The sequence below is a fragment of the Schistocerca gregaria genome, chromosome 1, assembly GCF_023897955.1.
Source record: "Schistocerca gregaria isolate iqSchGreg1 chromosome 1, iqSchGreg1.2, whole genome shotgun sequence".
In the NCBI taxonomy this organism is placed as follows: Eukaryota; Metazoa; Arthropoda; class Insecta; order Orthoptera; family Acrididae; genus Schistocerca; species Schistocerca gregaria.
This window is the reverse complement of record NC_064920.1, coordinates 1,057,731,131-1,057,754,634: the sequence shown is the minus strand read 5'-3', so window position 1 is coordinate 1,057,754,634 and position 23,504 is coordinate 1,057,731,131. Positions and strand designations below refer to the sequence as shown.

General features: G+C 36.5%; 1 protein-coding gene across 1 annotated transcript in view; it reads left to right on the top strand.

The window, feature by feature from the left end:
- LOC126281097 (serine/threonine-protein phosphatase 6 regulatory ankyrin repeat subunit A-like) overlaps window positions 1-23,504 on the top strand; it is a 333,802-nt gene that overhangs the window by 91,423 nt on the left and 218,875 nt on the right. The window contains exon 3 of the mRNA XM_049979815.1: window positions 23,074-23,127. Coding sequence (XP_049835772.1) covers window positions 23,074-23,127 — 54 coding nt within the window. The remainder of the gene's footprint in view (window positions 1-23,073; window positions 23,128-23,504) is intronic.

Below are 23,504 nucleotides of genomic sequence, written 5' to 3'. Positions count from 1 at the left end.
GCGGACAAAATAAATAAATAAATAAATCATATTATAAGGCATTTTGAGTAAGGAGGGAACAGAGGAGAAAAGTTTTCATGTTCATTAAAATGGAAATAAAATATCTTATTTGTATAAAAAGAAAAAAATTCTTTGAAGAGACAGTACTTACCTTCTGGAAGCTAAATTATAATTACTATTGGTAAACACAAATAAAAGCAGAAAATGATTTTAAACAGTTTTTTCCTTACAGAGAGAGGAAAGAGGGATAAGTTGGTTCCTCAGACACCAGGTTGGGAGGGACCTTCCTTATGTGGTATCAAAGGAAGACAAGGATGAAGAAGGAGGAGGCCTCAGAGACAGAAAGCAGTCAAAAATGTACAATGTACAATGAGATGTTCTCTGCCAACTACAATTCAGAGATAACAGAAGTACAATATAGAGACTGGGAAACATGAGATAAAACATCACAAAAGTAGAGCTGAGTAATACTGCAAAACACTATAAATGTACATAATTATATACTAAACAAGTGCTACAAAGAAAACTGGGGAATACGTTAATGAGACTTAGTATGAGTAGGTGGCAGAATGTAAGGATATGTTGGAGGAAAAATTTTTCAGAACCGGAGTTCAGGGAAACTGGTACCGCGTAGGAGGTTCCCTTTCTCATGTCTAATCACTGTGCTCTTTGGTCTGTGCTACCCGAGGTGGTTCTTTGTAAATACTTTAGGAGTAAAAGAGACCACTCACCAAAAAAGGCAGAAGCATTGAGTCATTGACAGGTGCACACAAGAAAAGGAGAAAACTTGCTAGCTTTCGGAGTAATCCTTTTTTGGGCTAGAAAACAAACAGGCACAGAAAACACAGAAACACACACATTCCTGTATCTGTACATGGCACTGGTTTGATGCACTGTGCCAATGCTGCATTTTGGCAGGTGGACTAGATTGGTATGGGGGGATGTGCTTGGCGAGGCTTCCAGCCAGCAGCATGTAGGGACATAGGTGTGAGTGTGTGTGTGTGTATGTGTGTGTGCGTGCGTGTGTGTGTGTGTGTGTGTGTGTGTGTGTGTGTGTGTGTGTGTGTTTATGTTCTACCAGAATTTTCCTACAAAATTGTATCAAGACAATTATTTGTTGATGCAGCATATGCATTCTTATTTATCATTCCTACATCCTGAGTGTTGCTGTTCACTTCCAACATTTTTACATCTTCCTCATTTCTTTATTAATCTCACTAACTGATCTCTTATTCATTCCTATTTATGTTGTACGTTTCTCAATCCTAGTCCTTCTACTGCTTTTGTTGCACCTGTTTAAAGGTACTTTCATTAGTTTTCCACTCCTTCATGACTCATAGTTCATTTTGTTTTCATATGGTTTTCCATGGCAGTCTTGAGATTTTGGTCTATTTAACTTGTCTAGTTTCAGACATTTCAACTACATACTTCTTAACTTTTGAATTCCATCAGGCATTTCACTGCTACTAGGTTATGGTTGCTATCAGAATCATAACCGGGTAAGTCTAGCTTTCACTGACTGTTTTCCTGAAACTAGTGTTTGAACCAAATGTAGTCTATTTCATATCTTCCATAATTACATTTTATAATTCGTGATGACTTCGTACACAATGTGTTCTTGAAATGTGTATTGAGAATGATGGACTTTTGTGCAGCACTTAATTCATTTAATCTTACTATTCTCTTATTTTACTCATAGAGGGCAAATTTTCTGCTCGAATAATTAAAAAATAAATAAATAAATAAATGCAAAGAATAACTGAAAGAAAGCGGAAGGTACACATATAGGTAAACTTTAAGTGGTACTAATATCAACAAATCTTCAATGTCAATACATTTAAGATCACTATTCATCATTTAAGTTATGTACTTCTTCACATTAATTCCATTGTGTGTAGTCCTGTTTATAACGATTCATGATTGCTCCTCTGCTACTTGTGCAAATTCCTCTTGTCTTCTCTGAGCCTCCTGGTGCAGGTTACTCGGCACAGGTGAAACGATAACAGACAGGTGCGGTCGAAGTGAATGTATGAATAAAACTTTGCTTTCCTAATAACTTTTTCTATCACTTTTATTGCACACTTGAAATACATATTTTTATAATAGTAATAAAGAAATTTTGCAAAATTCACAAACTACTGATGTTGCACGCATTTGTTCGATAAATACATATTGGAATGAGCAAGAGCAGATCGAATAATCATTATTTCTGCTTAACTTTGTGCCCATTGATGTTGAAATTGTTGTTTGGCCATTTTTCTAGTTGATAGACTCTCCGCTCTCCTAAACATGGTTTGGAGGTAACTTGAAGTGATATTATGATGCAGGTTACTTTCTCCACATCAACTCTGTAATAAATGTCAAATTTGTTTTAACACTAGGTAACACACAATGTAGCTTTACAACATTTTCAATCAGTGAACTAAATGAGCAATCATGACAGACAGGCAACAACTTCTCCATCTGTGCATGACAGACTGACTCCTATTACTCGTACTTGTTGACAATTACAAAGGTAAAAGGAGTGTACTTGCAAAAATGTACCCATAAAGTTGATAAAATCAATATTTCTTAACTAAAAAGATAACAGTCAGTTCATAAACAAATCCATTTTTTTTATCAGTTTCATTTTTTTAATAATTATTTAGAGCAATGAGTATTATTATAATACTAAATTTGAATATTCATAACTTTAAGCTATAGCATATTGGCTACTTCAATACTTCACAGAAAAAAAGTGTGTTAAGCAGTTCCATTACAGTAGCTCACCCAGAATTTTGTAAGCAAGCACATATGAACTATATTATGACACAAAAATTACGGAACTGCTCAAGGCTATTTTAGCAAATATGAGAGAGACAATTGACTTTTTTAAAAACAGAAATGTGTTTAGTATGTGTAGACTTTAATGTGATTAATTATTATTTTAAACACAGTTACATAAAACAGACACTTGCCAGTAGCCTGTAGCGATGCTGCCAGACACTAATTCGAACTCACCGGTGTGTGTGTGTGTGTGTGTGTGTGTGTGTGTGTGTGTGTGGTGTGTGTGCACGTGTGTCAGTGCAGTGCTGTGCGGTCATAATTACTGTACACGATGTCAGTGTAGTTCCGCACTCAACCTCTAGAGGCACTGTTTTTTCTAGCTTTTATATACGTTTTGTTTATTCTTATTATTCCTTGTTTTTGAGTTAATTGGTAGTTCCGTGCCTGCTGGCTTGTGTGGATGAGTACTGTTTTCTCTCCAATAACTACGGAAGTTTTCCCAGGATTAAGGATCCTTCTGTATAGGCCGGAAGCAAATTTTGTAACTCCAATCAGTCCATACATGCTGGGCATCATCAGATACGTGCTGGCAGTGAGGTTATTGTTACTGAACTGAAGGTCTTTATTCTTCTGAATCACGCTAAGCAAAGGTCAGACAGCCACTAGTTTAGCTGATCCCGACAAGTGGTGACCCTGACGTGATCAAGAAGAAGCAGGTGTGAGCAACATAAGTAACATGTACGTATGAGCATGAGCTCCTGGTGGTATATCAAGCAGTGAAATACTTCCGCCCCCAAGTGGAAGCGTGAACTTTCACGATATATACGGACCACAAGCCACTCACGTTCGCCTTCCATCGGAATAGTGTCAACTGCTCCCCCCCCCCCCCCCCCCCCCCCCTCAATTTCATCAGCTTGAGTTCATGGCCCAGTTTACTACCGACATTAGACATATTTCTGGGATCGACAACATTGTTGCGGATTGCCTATCATGGGTCAGCAGTGTTTCCAGTACCATAGACTTTCCTGCACTGGCACAGGCACAGAGAGACGACGAAGAACTCCTTGCCTATGTTAAAGATACGGCTTCCTCATTGCAACTGAATCTCGTTGATGTTCCAAGGGAAGATACACAGCTATACTGCGACATTTCTCATGGCCGACCTCATCCCTTTCTGATGCCGGCTTTTAGAAGACAATCCTCAAGTCTTTGATACAGTACATGGATTGTGCCATCCAGGGGTACGCCTGACATTCCGCCTAGTATCGCAACGTTTCATGTGGCCGGGCATGCAAAAAGACTGCCGCGAGTGGCTCCAATCTTGTCTTCAGTGCCAACGCTGCAAGATTAACTGCCATGTACATGCACCGATCGGCAATTTTCCTGATACCACCGCCCGCTTTTCCCATTTTCATTTGGATGTAGTCGGACCACTTCCACCTCTGAACGGACAAAGATATATGTTTACAACGATCGACCGTTTTACATGTTGGCCGGAGGCAGTGCCGGTGGATAATATCACAGCAGACACATTAGCTTCTGCTTTTGCAGTGACTTGGTTGGCAAGATTTGGGTGCCCATTACATATTACCACTGACCACGGTCGACAATTTGAATCAGACCTGTTCTCACAGCTGGCCAAGTTCTGTGGTTAAAGACCACAAGTTATCACCCAGCAAGCAACGGAATGATCGAATGCTGGCACCATTGTTTGAAGGCTGCGCTGATGTGCCACAAAGAAACTTGGACAACCGCACTACCAGTGGTCTTGTTAGGCTTACAGACGACTTTCAAACCAGAGCTGGGGTCGTCAGTGGCAGAACTGGTTTATGGAGAAAAAATGCGCCTTCCTGGTGACTTTGGAGACGCTGATGCAATAGAGACACTTGCTACTGGCCACTCGGATTTCTTGCGACGCTTGATGGGCCATTTATCAAAGATTCGTCCTCCGAAGGTCACACGTCATGGCAAGCCGCCCACTTTTGTCCACCAGGACCTGGAATAATGTAGTCACGTCATACTCCGCACTGAGAGCGTTAAACCACCTCTACAAGCTCCTTATTCTGGTCCATATGAAGTGCTACAGTGCAGTGCCCACACCATGGATATCCTAGTAAACGGCAAAACCACGACTGTTGCGTTGAATTGGGTTAAACCTGTGTATGTTATTCCTGACACCTCACCAGCGGCACCTCATCGTAGGCATCCACCTACCGCTGTTCCAGACACTGACACCATATCTCTGGCGCCGGCTCTTCAACATCCACCGCCCAACGCAGCGCAACATCCACCTCCTGATACTGTTCCTCCTCCTCCGACGAGGACGACCTGTTCTGGATGCCGGGTGCACTTTCCAATGCAGTATCTCATCGCCGATGCTCTGTTTCTGCCCGGGGGGCTGATGTAACGACACTGCCGCATGCTAATTCAAGCTCGCCGGTGTGTGTGTGTGTGTGTGTGTGTGTGTGTGTGTGTGTGTGTGTGTGTGTGTGTCTGTGTGTGTGTGTGTGTGTGTGTGTGTGTGTGTGGTGTGTGTGTGTGTGTGTGTGTGTGTGCTGTGCGGTCATAATTGCTGTACATGATGGCATTGTAGTTCCGCACCCAAACTCTAGAGGCGCTGTGTTTTCTAGCTTTTATATACGTTCTGTTTATTATTATTATTCCTTGTTTTTTGAATTAATTGGTAGTTCCATGCCTCCTGGCTTGTGTGGATGAGTACTGTTTCCTCTCCAATAGCTATGGAAGTTTTCCCAGGATTAAGGATCCTTCTGTATAGGCCGGAAGCAAATTTTGTAACTCCGATCAGTTGATACATGCCGGGCGTCATCAAATATGCGCTCGCAATAAAGTTATTGTTGCTGAACTGAAGGTCTTTATTCTTCTGAATCACGTTAAGCAAAGGTCGGACAGCCACCGGTTTAGCTGAACCCGGCAAGCATAAGAAAATTAATTAGTTAAAACAGTTCTTCGCATAAATACGTTTAGCATTGATGCTTGATGTAAAAAATGTCCCTTGCATTTGGTGTACAGTGCCTCATTGCATATAAGTATGATTTATCATTGTTTCTTACAGCAGAGAACAACATGTGCATAGTTTTCACTTTATAAAAGGAATGGGATAAACATCCAACCTTTCTTCACTTCACTTTTTCTTTTCCATGTCCTTGATTTACCTCATCCCATTACATGTAATGTATCAGTTCTTTTCACGTGTCAGCTTTGTAGAATGTCCTTTACATGAGTGTGAACCCTTGTGATGTCTCAGCTTATTAGAATTTACTTTTAATGAATGTGAACTTTTCTCACATCTTGGCTAAGGAGAATGTCTATTACATCATTGTAATGGCTGCAAAAAATATCACTAATTAGTTTCTGGTAATGTCACCAGCTATACAAAGGTTAATGAGAATAAGATTTAAGTGCCTGGCATTGTGTTAATTTCAGGGAGAAACAGAGTAACAACTTTTTCTCAGAGTAAGATATACTGGTAGAAATAATAGATCAAAATTGAAATTGTAGATAATATAAAAATGTATACAAATCTTTATATGATTCACAAATGAAACAATTTAACCGTGTACAAAAAACAATATTAGTATTTGAGATATAAAATTAATGCTGCCATCATCATGTTAAGCAAAATTGTCCCTTAGGTTAATTTATTTCATAAATTACCTTCTCAAAATGCTACATGACTCATTTTCAGATATTGTTAATAGTAAGTGTCTTATGGTCAGAGTTGTTTCAATTTTTAGATGTTATCAAATGATCAGCAACATTCTGATACTAGAAATATTCCTTTGTATTCAATCCTTCTATTATAACTTCCATCATTTTTTATTGCCCTCAGTTCCTTTTTCATCACAGGAATTATTCAATGATGTTTTAAGTTTTTTTAATTAGTTCCCTAACTCTGACTTCAACTTGTTCATCAACGCCATCAGTGTTTTCTTAATATTATTGGTATCTCTTAAATATATCACAAGGACTACTTCAATGTACAATGAAGCACCGAAGAAATTGGTATAGGCATGCATATTCGAATACAGAAATATGTAAACAGGCAGAATACAGTGCTGCAGTTTTCAATGCCGGTATAATGCAACAAGTGTCTGGTGCAGTTGTTAGATTGATTACAGCTGCTACAAAGGCAGATTATCAAGATTTAAGTGAATTTGAATGTGGTATTATAGTCAGCACAGAAGTGATGGGACACATCACCTCCGAGGTAACAATAAAGTGATTTTGCCATATGACCATTTCACGAGTGTACTCTGAATATCAGGAATCTGCTAAAACATCAAACTCCCAACATCGCTGCAGCCAAAACCAGATCCTGCGAGAATGGGACCAACGCTGACTGAAGAAAATTATTCAATGCGACAGAAGTGCAACACTTCTGCAAATTGCTGCAGATGTCAATGGTGGTGCATCAACAAGTGTTAGCGAGAAATCCGTTCAACAAAACATCTTCGATATTGGCTTTCGGTGCTGAAGGCCCACTCATGTCCCCTTGATGACAGCATGCCAAAGCTTCACTGCTCACCTGGACCCATCAACTCTGACATTGGACTGTTATATGGCTGGGAACATATTGCCTGGTCAGACAAGTCTCATTTCAAATTCTATCGAGCAGATGGATGTTTATGGGTATGGAGACAACCTCATTAGTTGAGGGACCCTGCATGTCAGCAGGGGACTGTTCAAGCTGGTGGAGGCTCTGTAATGGTGTGGGGCATGTGCCGTTGGAGTGATATGAGACCTCTGAGATGTCCAGATAAGACTCTCACAGGTGGCACTTATGGAAGCATCCTGTCTGATCACCTGCATTCAGTCGTGTCCGTTGTGCAATCCGACAGACTTGGGCAGTTCCAGCAGGACACTGTGACACCCAACGTGAGTTCAAAGACTTCTGCTGACCACCAAACTCCCCAGACATGAGCATTGTTGAGCATATCTGGGATGCCTTGCAATGTGCTGTTCAGAAGAAATCTCCACCCCTTTTTATTATTCTCACAGATTTACGAATAGCCCTGCAGGATTCATAGTGTCAGTTCCCTTCAGCACTATTTCAGTGATTAATCGAGTCCATGCCATGTCATGTTGTGGTACTTCTGCATGCTTGTGGGGGACCCTGCATGATATTAGACAGGTGTATATCATCTCAATATAGTCTTAAACCAGTCAATGTCATATAATACATAATTCTGTACATCATGTATTTATAATTAAACTACAATCAGCTTCAGTACATACAGACTTCAACTATTCCTTCATAAAATATTACTATCATTGTCAATGGTTCTCTCATTCGTGTCTTCTGAAAATCAGTTTTCTTGCTTATATAACTCCTATTACATAACACCATTAGGACAATAATTTTAAAGTAGCTATCATACACAAAATTTCATCCCAAAAGCTTTAGTTTACAATGAGATTTTAGTTCTTCTACTATAATAATAAGGCTCACTATGTGCCAACAATGCACCAAGTCTGACTGACCCACCTTCAAGATGACAAAATAAGTTTCCTATAACAGCACACATAAATGTTAGTATTCAGATACCTTTTAACTAATTAGGATCAAAAATATTTATCAAATGTATGTTGTTAAATGGTAAATAAAACTTCCACCTCATAAAATATTAATTTAGCTTTCAAAGAGAAGATTGTTTAACTGTGTGTGCCTGCCTGCGTAATTGACTGGTCAGCAAGGCTGAATGCCTTGTGAAGGGCCTGATTTTGATTCCTGGCTGGGTCAGAGACTTTCTCCAACTAGGGACTATGTATTGTGTTGTCCTTGTCATTTCATAATCATTGATATGGAATGATCCAAGTGGTGTCAAATAAAGAGCCGCACAAGGGGTCCGAAGTCTCCGAAAGGAGACTCCCGGCCAAAATACACCATACATATGTTTCATTTCACTCTAAGTAATCACATAAGTTTACAGTGGATTGTTTACAAAAGAAATGTCATTTGGGAGAGAGATAGTATGGGTAGAAAGAGATAACATTGATCGATTTAAAGATAGAGAAAGAAGATGTAGCTCACAAAATAAGCAGGAAACATTACTACAACAGCTTGAGGCCCTGTGCACTCCAAGCATATCAGATACAAATGAGCTGCACGTTGCTTTCATTGATCAAATATTAAATGCTCTGAATAACCAAACACCACCTACTGGGATACTTTTGTCATCTCTCAAAGGCTTTTGACTGTGTCAAAGATGAAGTTCTTCTAGATAAGCTTAAGTGTTGTGGTATGAGTGGGACAGTGCATGAATGGTTTAAATTCATATTTAACTGCAGAAGATTTAAATGCAGAAGTACATATAGCCTGCAAAAATCAGCAGAGTCCTGTAACTGGGGAGGTATCAAGAGTGGTGTCACACAGGGTTCAGCTTTCAGTCCCTTGTTGTTCTTAATATATATTAATGACTTGCTACTCTATATTCATGAAGATGTGAAGCTATTTCTTTTTGCTGGTGATACAAGTATTGTAATCACATCTAAAAAACAAGAATTAGCTGAGGAAATTTTATATAATGTCTTTCAGAAAATGATTGAGTTGGTCTCTGCAAGTAGACTGTTCCCAAATTTTGAGAAAAAACAGTATATACAATTCTGTACAGCAAAAGGCATAACACTATTGATAAATATAGTCTTTTAACAGTAGACTATTGTTAAGACAGAATTGTCAAAATTTATGGGTGCGTGCACTGATGAGATATTACACTGGAAGAAGCACATTGATGATCTGCCGAAATGGTTAGGTTCAGCTAGTTAAACCATTATGGTTATTACAAATAATGGTAATAAACATATTACTAAATTAGCCTACTATGCCTATTTTCATTCAATGCTTTTGTATGGCATCATGTTTTTAGGGTAATTCATCATTAAGAGAAAAAGTACTCATTGCACAAAAGTATGTGATAAGAATAACAGCTGGAACCCACTTAAGATCACCTTGCAGATATTTATTTAAGGAACTCACGATAAGTGAGATGGTACAGCGGTTAGCACAATGGACTCGCATTTGGAGAACGACGGCTCAATCCTGTGTCCGGCCATCCTGATTTAGGTTTTCCGTGATTTCCCTAAATAGCTCCAGGCAAATGCCGGGATGGTTCCTTTGAAAGGGCATGGTAGACTCCCTTCCCCATCCTTCCCTAATCTGATGAGACCATTGACCTCGCTGTTTGGTCTCTTCCCCCAAACAACCCAACCCCAACCCAAACTCAGGATATTCACAGTACCTTTGGAATACATATCTTCACTTATGAAATTTGTCATTAATAACCCATACCAGTACAAAAATAGTAGCAGAGTGCATAGCTATAACACTATAATAAAGGATGATCTTCACCTTTCTGGGTTATATCTGATGGATGATATTGCCACAAAAGTCTTCGGTCATTTACCAAATAGCATTGAAAGTCTGACAGATAGCCAACCAACATTTAAAAATGAGTTTAAAGAATTTTTGAATGACAACTCCTTCTACTCAATAGATGAATTTTTAGATATGAAGTAATAGCTATAAAATAATAATAATTATTATTATTATTATTATATTGTGTAATGAAAACTTATCTTAAACTGACACATTCCACATCACTATGAAATGTTGTATACACAATCTATGTAACAAGTATTACTGTACTGTATATTCCTCTGGTGGGTTAATTTCTATCATAATACAAAGTTGACACATTGCAAACAAATTAATCAAAACAATAGTAATTGCATATATGTATGTAAATCTGACAATTTGTAAATGCATCTTTCAATATTTGACTAATACAACAAAATATTCAATTCTTTTTCTAATGAAAAACCTTTTTCTCCATCTCCAAATTCTTAATGAATCATCTGTAGCTTTTTTCCTTTCTAAATAGTCAGACTTGTCTTACCAAACATGTGGTCTAATGTATGTGTTAGCATACTTCACTCTATTAGAGTTATTTTCCATGATTTCAGTGTTTTTTACTATCCCATTAGAATTTTTCTCTATGTCATCAGGTCCACTTTGAGCTCATCCCTTGATGCAAACACTCACTTTGTATTTACAATGGACAATAGTACAGAATAAATCAGAATATAGTTCCCTAACTTTAACTTCATCATCTTCCCACAACATATATGTACTATCAACTTCCAATATATCATCATCTCAGCATTACTTTAATCACTTCATTTCTCAGAATACATAGACATGTTCAAACAGTGATCTCCTCCATATTGCAAAACAAACAAAAATATTCTGACCATCCCACATGACATTATTCAAATTAGAATAATTAAGTATCTGTTCATAGTGTTCCTCACTTCCATCCTATGACATAGTTTTCAAATTACACTTATGTGGTCTAAAAATCAATCCTCTCTTTCTATACCTAAAATTTTCCTCAAAAATATTATTACTATGAGGTAAAAAGTTATTTAACATAACCTCAGGTTAATTTAGTGCATATTTAATGCAAAAGGGCCTCTGTTGATTCAGTTTTTCATAACAATTCTGTTCCGGTGCTGACTGTAAATAATAAATCACATTCGACATCAAATAAAAAAAAAACAAAGTATCCAAAATATGCTTATACAATTTAAAGAAACCAAACAGCAAAGAAATCCAAAAGACACTAAATAACATTATTTTTCCCAAAGCATTTTCAACATAAATACTGTAATAATGTTCCAATAATCCTAGATTTCATCTACCATTATTCTTTTACTACGCAAAACAAGATACATGTTAACGCACATCTAATGAAAAGTTCTTCAGTTCTGTTAAAATCAAAAACAGTAAATTATGTATTCCATTTGAGAATCAAGTTACTGTTGTTTTAAATAATGGCAGAAATTAATCTCACAACTCAGACAGAATAAAAAGACATACCACAACATAACTAATTACTTTATGCAAATTACTAAACATCATAGTATGCTTCATTTTATAGTACTAATCATCCTATAACATACTTATCACAAACAATAAGCATAATAAAGGCAAACACATCAGATAATTACTGTACAATATCAGTCCTACCATCATGTAGGTTCAAATATTAAGTGTTCTTTTTATACCGTTAGTTTATTCACAGAGTATAGCCCAGTAGTCCAAGAAAAGATTCATTACCAAAAACATAAATAAAGTCTTTTGCTTTGTCTGTATGAGACAAACATTTTTTTCAATATCACTGTTCCTTCTCTGAAGCTTGACTGTTAGAAGACTTTTAATTAACAGAAACTGTGGCACTTTAATTGTGTGCTATACTACTAATCTTCTGTTTGTATTAACTCTTACACATTGTGGTACATAACTTTTGAGAATAAATTGGATATGTTTACTGTTACAACTTACAGTTTTTCTGTTTCTCAGGACAATTTGGGTCAGAATCAATCAAGTGCATGTAAATTAACTTGCACAGTAATATTACTACAGTGTTGCTTGGAATTGTCCCTTCTTAATGTTTGACCAGACACTGAAATTTGTGTGTTTAAATTATAAATTTTCATGTGTACCTGAATATTGTAAATATAACTTTTTTACTTTTTATTTTTTTTATTTATTTTATTATCTATCTTTAGGCATTAAAAATTGCAATTGGAGTCGTCATTTGTGTACATATACAGTTTACATAACTAACACAAATGGTGTAATATATTGTAGATCATTATTGTCTAATAAGATACAAAAATTTGTCCTTGATGCTGCACAAGGTATTTGCATTATATTTACATGTATAAGTTTAATCTAAGTGAAACTATATTAGTACTGGTACTTAAGATCATCTTTAGTGCGCATTATAAACTCTTCTATTGTATAAAAAGCTTTTTCTCTGAGCCATTTGTTTGTGACACTTTTAAACTAATTCACCGACACATTATGTGCCTCTATTCACAACATGTTAAATAGTTTTACTCCCATGTACTTGTAACTATCTTGAGTTTTCTTTAGTCTAGCAACTGGGATGTCAGTTTTCTATTTTATACTTGTGTCATGGTGATGGATAGATTGTCATAGTTTGTAACTGTGTTGGTTTTCTTTTGTGTGTATCAGACAACTTAGTATAAAGAGGGCTGTAACTGTTAGTATTTTTAGATTTTTGAAATTTGGTCTACAAGACTCGTTTACTCTGACTCCATGGATGCATCTGACTGCCATCTTTTCCCAAATGAAAACTTGTTTTGCTCCAGGTGAGTTTCCCCGCAACGAAGTGGCATATGTTAAATGGGTGTGGAAAAAGGCATAGTATCCATTGAGTAATAACTTACCACTAACACATGACCTTAGTTTACCTAACACATTCACTACCATAAGTTGGCAGGCTGCATTTCAACAACAAAACTAATAACAAAACTGGTTTTGATTAATTGTTCACCAGTTAAGCTGTGGCAGACTGCAAATAATAATAGCCTCAATGTGGCCTCAAACCCAGAAGAATTTTATTGGCTCTGAGATATTAAGTTCGAAACTACTTCATTCCAAAGTTCAAATAATGTCGTGCTGCAATGGGCATGGATTTTATTTTATTGTCAGTGCAATCAACAACAATTAAACTCTTTTCTCTCACTCTGATTATTAAGTTATCTTTCAAAACACAAAAACAGTTATGTTCTTCATTATCATTTATTATTTTATTCAAGTAATTAACATTTTCTGCTCGATTTAATGAGTTAGTTGCTTATTTAATCTCCACATACTGTTGTTTAGGAAAATTATCTATCTCAGCACCAGCATCAGCAAATGCTGTATTTTCAGATGTTCATTACTATAGTTGTTGTCATGGTCTTCAGTCCAGAGACTGGTTTGATGCAGCTCTTCATGCTATTCTATCATTTGCAAGCTTCTTCATCTTCCAGTACCTACTGTAACTTACATCTTTCTGAATCTGTTTAGTGTATTCATCTCTTTTTCTCCCTCTTCTAATCAAGTTGTGTCACAAATTTCTCTTCTCCCCAATTCTATTCAATACCTCCTCATTAGTTATGTGATCTACCAATCTAATCTTCAGCATTCTTCTGTAGTACCACATTTCCAAAGCTTCTATTCTCCTTTTGTCTAAAGTATTTATCGTTCACATTTCACTTCCATACATGGATATACTCCATACAAATACTTTCAGAAACAATTTCCTGACACTTAAATCTATACTCAATGTTAACAAATTTCTCTTCTTCAGAAATGCTTTCCTTGCCATTGCCAATCTACATTTTATATCCTCTCTACTTCAACCATCATCAGTTATTTTGCTCCCCAAATAGCAAAACTCCTTTACTACTTTAAGTGTCTCGTTTCCTAATCTAATTTCCTCAGCATCACCCAACTTAATTTGACTACATTCCATTATCCTCATTTTGCTTTTGTTGATGTTCATCTTATATCCTCCTTTCAAGACACTGCTCTTCCAGGCCCTTTGCTGTCTCTGACAGAATTACAATGTCATTGGTGAACCTCAAAGTTTTTATTTCTTCTCCATGGATTTTAATACCTACTCTAAACTTTTCTTTTCTTTTCTTTAGTGCTTGCTCAATATACAGATTGAATAACATCAGGGAGAGGCTACAACCCTGTCTCACTTCCTTCCCAACCACTGCTTCACTTTCATGTCCCTCGACTCTTATAACTGCCATCTGGTTTCTGTACAAATTGTCAATAGCCTTTTGCTTCCTGTATTTTACCCTTGCCACCTTCAGAATTTGAAAGGGAGTATTCCAGTCAACATTGTCAAAAGCTTTCTCTAAGTCTACAAATGCTAGAAATGTAGGTTTGCCTTTCCTTAATCTATTTTCTAAGATAAATCGTAGGGTCAGTATTGTCTCACGTGTTCCAACATTTCTATGGAATCCAAACTAATCTTCCCCGAGGTTGGCTTCTACTAGTTTTTCCATTCATCTGTCCAGAATTCACGATAGTATTTTGCAGCTGTGACTTATTAAACCGATAGTTTGGTAATTTTCGGATCTGTCAACTCCTGCTTTCTTTGGGATTGGAATTATTATATTCTTCTTGAAGTCTGAGGGTATTTCGCCTGTCTCTTACATCTTACTCACTAGATGGTTGAGTTTTGTCAGGGCTGATTCTTGCAAGGCTATCAGTATTTCTAATGGAATGCTGCCTATGCCCAGGGCCTTGTTTCAACTTAGGTCTTTCAGTGCTCTGTTAAACTCTTCACGCAGTATCATATCTCCCATTTCATCTTCATCTACATCCTTTTCCATTTCTATAATATTGTCCTCAAGAACATCATCCTTGTATAGATCTTTATATATTCCTTCTACCTTTCTGCATTCCCTTCTTTGCTTAGAACTGGGTTTCCATCTGAGCTCTTGATATTCATGCAATCTATTCTTTCCTCTAGTGATATACGTCTCTACATCCTTACATTTGTCCTCTAGCCATCCCTGCTTAGCAATTTTGCACTTCCTGTCGATCTAATTTTTGAGATGTTTGTATTCCTTGAATTTAAAAAAAAATTGGCTCTCAAAAGAAATTTCAATGGTTATACTGTTGACATTTTGCTTTTTTTTTTTTTTTTTGTCTAACGAGTTTGCTGACCACTGCCTTAGACCATTCTGAGCAGAAACTGTTAGCCCTTGAAGTGTGCAATGGCTCAATTTGAAATAGGAACTAAATATTCCAATAGCAATGTGTAGAATATCGTGCATGAGATGTACGTGCACCAATTCAAGTATCAGAATCTACAAGACTTATCCAACTGATGACTTTCCCTTGTACATTGAATTACACCAATGGTTTCAGCACCAAACTGCAAAGATCCCTGATGTCCAAATGTGTGTTTTGTTTACTGATGTGGGTGCCTTCACAGGAGAAGGAATAGTCAACAGTCACAATGGTTATGTCTGCAAGTTGAAAAATAGTAAGGTCACTTATATCTTCCACCGTCAACAGAGATTTACCACAAATGTGTGGGCTGGTGTAATTCACAACCATCTGATTGGACTTTATCAACTGCCTAACACACTTGGTTGAGGAAATTATTGATTTAGACAATGTTTTTCCCAGTTGTTGGGTCCTGAAGGTGGGCCCATACCGTTGCCGCCAGTTCTCCTGATTCCACTCCTATGGATTTCTTTTTGTGATAGGATACAAAGCATGTGATGTACAAGACACTGACAGACACTCCATAAGAGCTGATTGCCCATTGGACTAAATCTGCAGTAATTGTTTGTGAAACACCTGATCATTTTCAATATGTTAGACAATTATTAGCATGCAGATACCAGATATGGATTAATGAAAATCAGTGGGGTACATATCATCTCCATTCACGTGTCTCAGCTTTAAAATCTCTCCAGTACAATAGCCTAGAATCAAATAAAGTAGCTGTACACAAACAAACTGACCTAACTGAAAGGAAAGAAACCTCTGAGAGCATCAGAGCTATCTGTCAATTTAAAGGGTGTACTCTCTTTTTTTTTTATTTGAATGGGTACTCTCAAGTTGTAATATTTAAATTTAGTATTATAATTATGCTCATTGCTCTCCATAATTATACAAAAATATAAAATTGATAAAAAATGTTTCTGTGTGCAAAATACTAATTGACTGTATCTCTTTGTTTACGAATCTTCAATTATATCAACTTTATATGTATATCTTTTTAGGTAAAGACATGGGACTCTTAAAACTAAAATTAAGGAGCAGAAAAAAATCATTTGAAAAATTAGTGGCAGAATTTTGTGAAAGTATCCTAGTACTGTGGAACAACAGTCTGATAAATCCTTCAAGCAGTTGGTAGCCAAATTTGATGAAAAATATAGTAATGAATGTCAGGTCCCTTAATCAGGCAGGTAGGTTAGAAAATTTAAAAAGGGAAATGGATAGATTAAAGTTAGATATAGTGGGAATTAGTGAAGTTCGGTGGCAGGAGGAATAAGACATCTGGTCAGGTGAATACAGGGTTATAAATACAAAATCAAATAGGGGTAATGCAGGAGTAAGTTTCATAATGAATAAAAAGATAGGAGTGTGGGTAAGCTACTACAAATAGCATAGTGAATGCATTATTGTGTCCAAGATAGACTCAAAGCCCACACCTACCACAGTAGTGCAAGTTTATATGCCAACAAGCCCTGCAGATGATGAAGAGATTGATGAAATGTATGATGAGATAAAAGAAATTATTCAGATGGTGAAGGGAGGCGAAAATTCAATAGTCATGGGTGACTGGAATTCGATAGTAGGAAAAGGAAGAGAAAGAAACATTGTAGTTGAATATGGAATGGGGGTAAGAAATGAAAGAGGAAGCCACCTGGCAGAATTGTGCACAGAGCATAACTTAATCAAAGCTAACACTTAGTTCAAGAATCATAAAAGAAGGTTGTGTACATGGAAGAGGTTTGGAGATACTGGAAGGTATCAGATAGATTATATAATGGTAAGACAGAGATTTAGGAACCAGGTTTTAAATTGTAAGACATTTCCAGGGGCAGGTGTGGACTCTGATAACAATCTATTGGTTATGAACTGTAGATTAAAACTGAAGAAATTGCAAAAAGGTGGGAATTTAAGGAGATGGTACCTGGATAAACTGGCAGAACCAGAGGCTGTAGAGTGTTTCTGGTAGAGCACTAAATGAAAGATTGAGAAATGGGGGAAAGAGATACAGTACAAGAAGAATGGGGAGTAGACGACATTCCATTAGAACTACTGAAAGCCTTTGGAGAGTGAGCCCTGACAAAACTTTACCATATAGTGAGCAAGATGTATGAGACTTCAAGAAGAATATAATAATTCCAAACCCAAAGAAAGCAGGGGTTGACAGTTGTGAAAATTACCAAACTGTCGGTTTGATAAGTCACAGCTGCAAAATACTATCGTGAATTCTGGACAGATGAATGGAAAAACTGGTAGAAGCCAACCTGGGGGAAGATTAGTTTGGATTCCATAGAAATGTTGGAACACGTGAGGCAATACTGACTCTATGATTTATCTTAGAAAATAGATTAAGGAAACGCAAACCTACATTTCCAGCATTTGTAGACTTAGAGAAAGCTTTTGACAATGTTGACTGGAATACTCTATTTCAAATTCTGAAGGTGGCAAAGGTAAAATACAGGAAGCGTAAGGCTATTGACAATTTGTACAGAAACCAGATGGCAGTTACAAGAGTCGACGGACATGAAACTGAAGCAATGGTTGGGAAGGGTGTGAGGCAGGGTTGTAGCCTTTCCCTGATACTATTCAATCTGTATAATGAGCAAGCAGTAAAGGAAACAAAAGAAAAATTCAGAGTAGGTAGTAAAATCCATGAAGAAGAAATAAAAACTTTTAGGTTCTCTGATGACATTGTAATTCTGTCAGAGACAGCAAAGAACTTGGAAGAGCAGTGTCTTGAAAGGAGGATATAAGATAAACATCAACAAAAGCAAAACGAGGATAATGGAATGTGGTTAAATTACGGCAGGTGATGCTGAGGGAATTAGATTAGGAAATGAGACACATAAAGTAGGAAATGAGTTTTGCTATTTGGGGAGCAAAATAACTGATGATGGTCGAAGTAGAGAGAATGTAAAATGTAGACATGCAAAGGCAAGGAAAACGTTTCTGAAGAAGAGAAATTTGTTAACATTGAGTATAGATTTAAGTGTCAGGAAGTCGTTTGTGAAATTATTTGTATGGAGTGTAGCCATGTATGGAAGTGAATCGTGGACGAAAAATAGTTTGGATAAGAAGAGAGTAGAAGCTTTAGAAATGTGGTGTTACAGAAGTATGCTGAAGGTTAGATGGGTAGATCACATAACTAATGAGGAGGTATTGAATAGAATTGTGGAGAAGAGAAATTTGTGGCACAACTGGACTAGAAGAAGGGATCGGTTGGTAGGACATGTTCTGAGCCATCAAGGGATCACTAATTTAGTATCGGAGAGCACCATGGAGGGTAAAAATTTGCAGAAGGAGACTGAGAGATTAATATACTAAGTGGTTTCAGAAGGATGTAGGTTGCAGTAGGTACTGGGAGATGGAGAAGCTTGCACAGGATAGAGTTGCATGGAGAGCTGCATCGAACCAGCCTCTGGACTGAAGACCACAACAACAACAATGACCTTCAACACATCCTTTCCTTTGATAGTGAAAACAGGGTTTGCTGGATGGAGGTTGTATGTGGTGTGGAAGTTAAGTGCTACAGTTTTTTTTAGACTTTATGATAAGCCTATTGGTCCTGAACCAGTGCATTAAGGAATGCATAACTTATATTGCAGCCTCCTGCAGAGTTTCGTCAGTCTGTCATTTAATTAGAACATTAGTGTCATCTTCAAGGAGTACAGTGGATTCATCATGTATTTTACTAGACAAGTCATTTATATACAGCAGAAATAGGACTTTTCCCAGAACTGACCCTTGTGAGATGTCATACTTGATTTTCTCCTCATCACTGTAAAGACTAGGAACTTTTTGTGTTTCACTATCTTTGTCTTTTATTTCTTTAATCTGCTGATGATTACTGAGGTATGATTGGAGCCACCTTTCAGTTTAGCCTCTAATTCCATTATTACTTCATTTATGCCAGAGAATACCATGATCAATAACATTGAAAGCTTTACTTAAATCCATAAATATCCGAGATACATGTTGCTTATCATCCTCTGCTTTTAATACTTCATTTAAGAAGGCAAAATTAGCTGTCTGAGTTGACGTTCCAGCTATGAACCCATGTTGGGAATCACTTATCAACCTTTCTTTATTTAAGAAAACTTTTAATCTTCTAAGGGACATTTTTCCATAATTTTGCTGATGCCTGACAATACTGAAACTGGCCTATAATTAACAATATCATTTTTTGTACCCTTCTTATGCAAAGATGTTACTTTTGCAGTTTTTAGATTATTTGGAAACACACCACTCTCAAAAGATGAATTTACTATGTCTATTAGTGGTTCCACAAGAAATGTTGATAATAGCACCTGGTATCTCATCAACACACACCGAATATTTGTTAGGTATTATTCTAGGATTCTTGACAGTATCTCAGGTGTTACTGGATACATGAATAATGTGTTTGGATGAATTTTTTGATCTGAGTGACTGGCTGGATGTTTTTCAAGGTGTGTATTTATTAACTGCTGTGCTGCATTAGAAAAGTAATTGTTGAAAACTTCTTACATGTTTCAAAGTTTTTGAAACAAATTAATCTTTATGAAGAGACTGAAAATTTACTGGTGATATGTGGGTTGGTAAGATTAGCATGCTGTACAGCTTTCAACACAGAAGAACAACAGTGGATCCAATCTTTATTATGAGACAGTCAATGGAAAGGTATTTGGAGCAGGTTAAAGATCTTGTGATGACATTTTTTGACTTTCAAGGGGAAAGTACAAACTTCCCTCACAGATCTGATTCATTTGATAGGGTGTGTATGGAATGACTAGGATTTTAACATTTGTAAACATGAAGAAGCAACTTTCATTTTGTTTTTGAGTAAATCAAGTTTGAGAATTATAGACATACTTATGCTGTAAGCTTTGTTCATGGAAATGAGTAGGCACTTCATATGGGCCAGGTCTCTGGATCAAAACTCACTGCTAGTAGTTTATTTTTCATATCCACATAATACTAACAACAGATTTGTTATGAGTGTGAAAAGTATCGACATCTAGTCATTCATTTACTATTTTCCTAATCTTTAATATGAAAAAGAGAAAAAGTTTTCTCTTAAGGAGATTGGAAATGAAAAAAGGGTTTACGATAACTTACAACCAAATTAGTGTAGTCATTTTATTTATATAATTGTATCTACATTTGTGATGTGACATGTATAATGGGTAACCTATGCAGCACTGCATGAATTAGGATGATAATGGTTGTAGGAAATATGGAAAACAATAATTGTTGTGACATACAGCAGGTGGAAGAAACACCATATTTTTGCACATCCATGGTGTTATTCAGTATGCGTATTGCAAAACAAACTTGTTTTAAATTGATAAATGGTTCTTGGATGTCACACAATTTCGTGGTCTACCACACATATTGAATTATAGCACTGGAAAACACAACATTTTTGCACGTCCAGTTTTATTCAGTGTGTCTGTTGCAAAACAAACTTGTTTTACACTGATAAATGGTTCTTGGATGTCACACATATTGAATTACACCACTGAATATTGATGCAGATAAATCACCAAAGAAAGTAGTACCAGCAGCAAGATTCAATCCAGAAACCTCATGCTTATAAAACTAAGCACTTATTCTCTCGTCTGTGGACACTTTGCTTACTGGTGACCATACAAAATATGTAAGTACACCTAAAATTTTCAAACTCGGTTTTCTCAGAAATGGTTGAGAGTTGTGTCTTCTTATTCACACATGTTGGATCCTGGGCATGCCTTACATACCCTGTCAATACGAATCAAATCAGTGAGAGAAAGTTCATATGGTCTCCTTGTTAGTGAAGATATACCAATAGTTTTCCCAGATAAAATGTGCAGGGAACTTCAGAAAGAAAGTGAGATGGAAAACATACTATAAAATATTAAAGGCAATGTATGACAAAAGCTTCAGCTGTGTTCATATTCAAGTTGGAACAACTGATAAGTTTAACAATGTTGCAGGTTTGGGACCATAAAAAAGTGGTGTCACCATTATTATTTACAGTGGTGATGGATAAAATTGTGAAAGAGACACAAGAAACTCATGGAGGAAGGGAGATGGAGTTAGTGTTATTTGCTAATGATATTGTGCAGTAGGAAACCAACTGTAAGGACATACGAGAACAACTAGTTATTGTAAATGAAAGAAATTGAGAAATATGGCATGAAATGCAGTGTGGTCTACATCTACATCTACATCTATGTTCTGAAAACCATGTGAAGTGAATGGCAGAAGGTATGTTTCATTGTACCATTTGTTAGGCTTTCTAACAATGCCATTCACATGTGGAATGTGGCAACAATGATTGTCGAATGCCTCTGTCTGTGCAGCAGTTATTCTAGTCTTGTCCTCATGATCCCTGTGTGAGTGATTTGTAGGGGCTGTAGTGTATTCCTAGAGTCATCATGGAAGAGTGATAATACAGAATGTAAAGATGAAGGCAGAAATTAGTAAAAGGGTACAACAGAGAAACGCATTTTACCGTGGTGTAAGGTGCTTAGCATGGGAATGGAGGTGTTAGTGAAGTGCAAGGAAATGCTGTACAAGACTTACTTTACATCTATATTGACATATGCATTAAAGATCTGGACAATGATAAGAAGTGAAGTTCCTAAGAAATATGAGTATATTAGGAAAAAGAAGCAAACACAGAGTGAGGAATGAAGATGTTAGGAAGAAAATTGGAATGAGAGAAATGAAAAGAATAGATTAAAATTGTGAGGATGTTTACAGAGAATGGAAGATGAACAAATATGAAAATAAATTATGGAGGCCTACCTTGAGGACAAGAGGATGAACCACACAAGAGAGTCTGACTTCATCAAGACCAGTTTAAGAAGAAGAAACTTGGACTCAAACAAAACAGTAATAGACGAGAGAAGAAGAATGGTGAAAAACTGGGGAAAGTAGAGAAGTATCATAAATGTCTCAAACTGACCTGAATCTGGATGAAGGGGATAACTATCATCAGTAATAAGTGAAAGTAATTTTGGGACCTTACCCTAAATGCTCTGTTGTGACTTATTTTGTTTTCAGTTTTTAGCTTAAAAGTACTTTCAAGCTTTTCTGCGTAATCTATCCTCATTTTCCAATGCATTTCCTCCTCCACTTACTTGAAATAATTGTCCACTTGTAATGCATGGAAATGGATCTTATAAGCTGTAACTATTATTCTGTTATTATTTTCTCTCCATCCCTTCTCTTCTTGTTCGTGTCTTCTTCTTCATTTTCTTCTTTTCATTTTAAGAATTCTTTCTCAAACTTAACAATTATCGTGCACATTAGCTAACACCCTTTCAAGATGGTTTTGCTCCAAGTGACTCCTTTTTGTCCTTGCTTGTCATGACTTTTCATCTAATGCCTTTTTTCACATAAATTACCAATGAATACTGAATCACACAAATAGCTCTTCCACTTCCCTTCTTGAAACTGATTTGTTTCAATTCTAGATTTTGATACTGATCTGAACCTCCATCAAAACACTTAACAGTCTCATTCAGTACTGTTTGAAATTATTCTACAGAAAAAAATAAAGAGTAGTAACTTCCTGAAACATAATATTTGTTTTCTGCTTAATATGTTTTAGTTTTATGGTGTTTTCTGTTTCACTTATCGCTTCAGTTATCATGTAAAACTTGATTATAATGTGAATTCTAGAATGTGTAATCTCACATTTCTTTTTATTCCAGCAAGATCCTGTGAAACATGGGGAATGGATTGACCATACAGATTATGTAGGTAAGGTTAGTATGAAACTATTAGAAACAGCAGTAAGTCATTTAGTCATTACACATATGATAATGAAATGTTTCTCAGTCAAGGGAGAGGAGAAATATAATGCATAGGGACAGAGACAGGTGCCATTATCATTATCTGAAATAATAAATTAATTCTCATTTAGTTCTATAAAATAGAGTGGCCACTTTTTAGAAAGAACAGTATGTCTTGTCGATCTGAAGATGGCGGGCAATGACCAATACTAGTAATTACTCCTTGAAACTGTCTGTGTTTGTGCAAGATGAGAAAAGTTGTCAGTAAATCAAGAAATATGTTTATTAGAAATGAAATTAACAACTCGGGCAATAAAATCAAAACAATAAGGAATGTTTGTAGAAGGGAG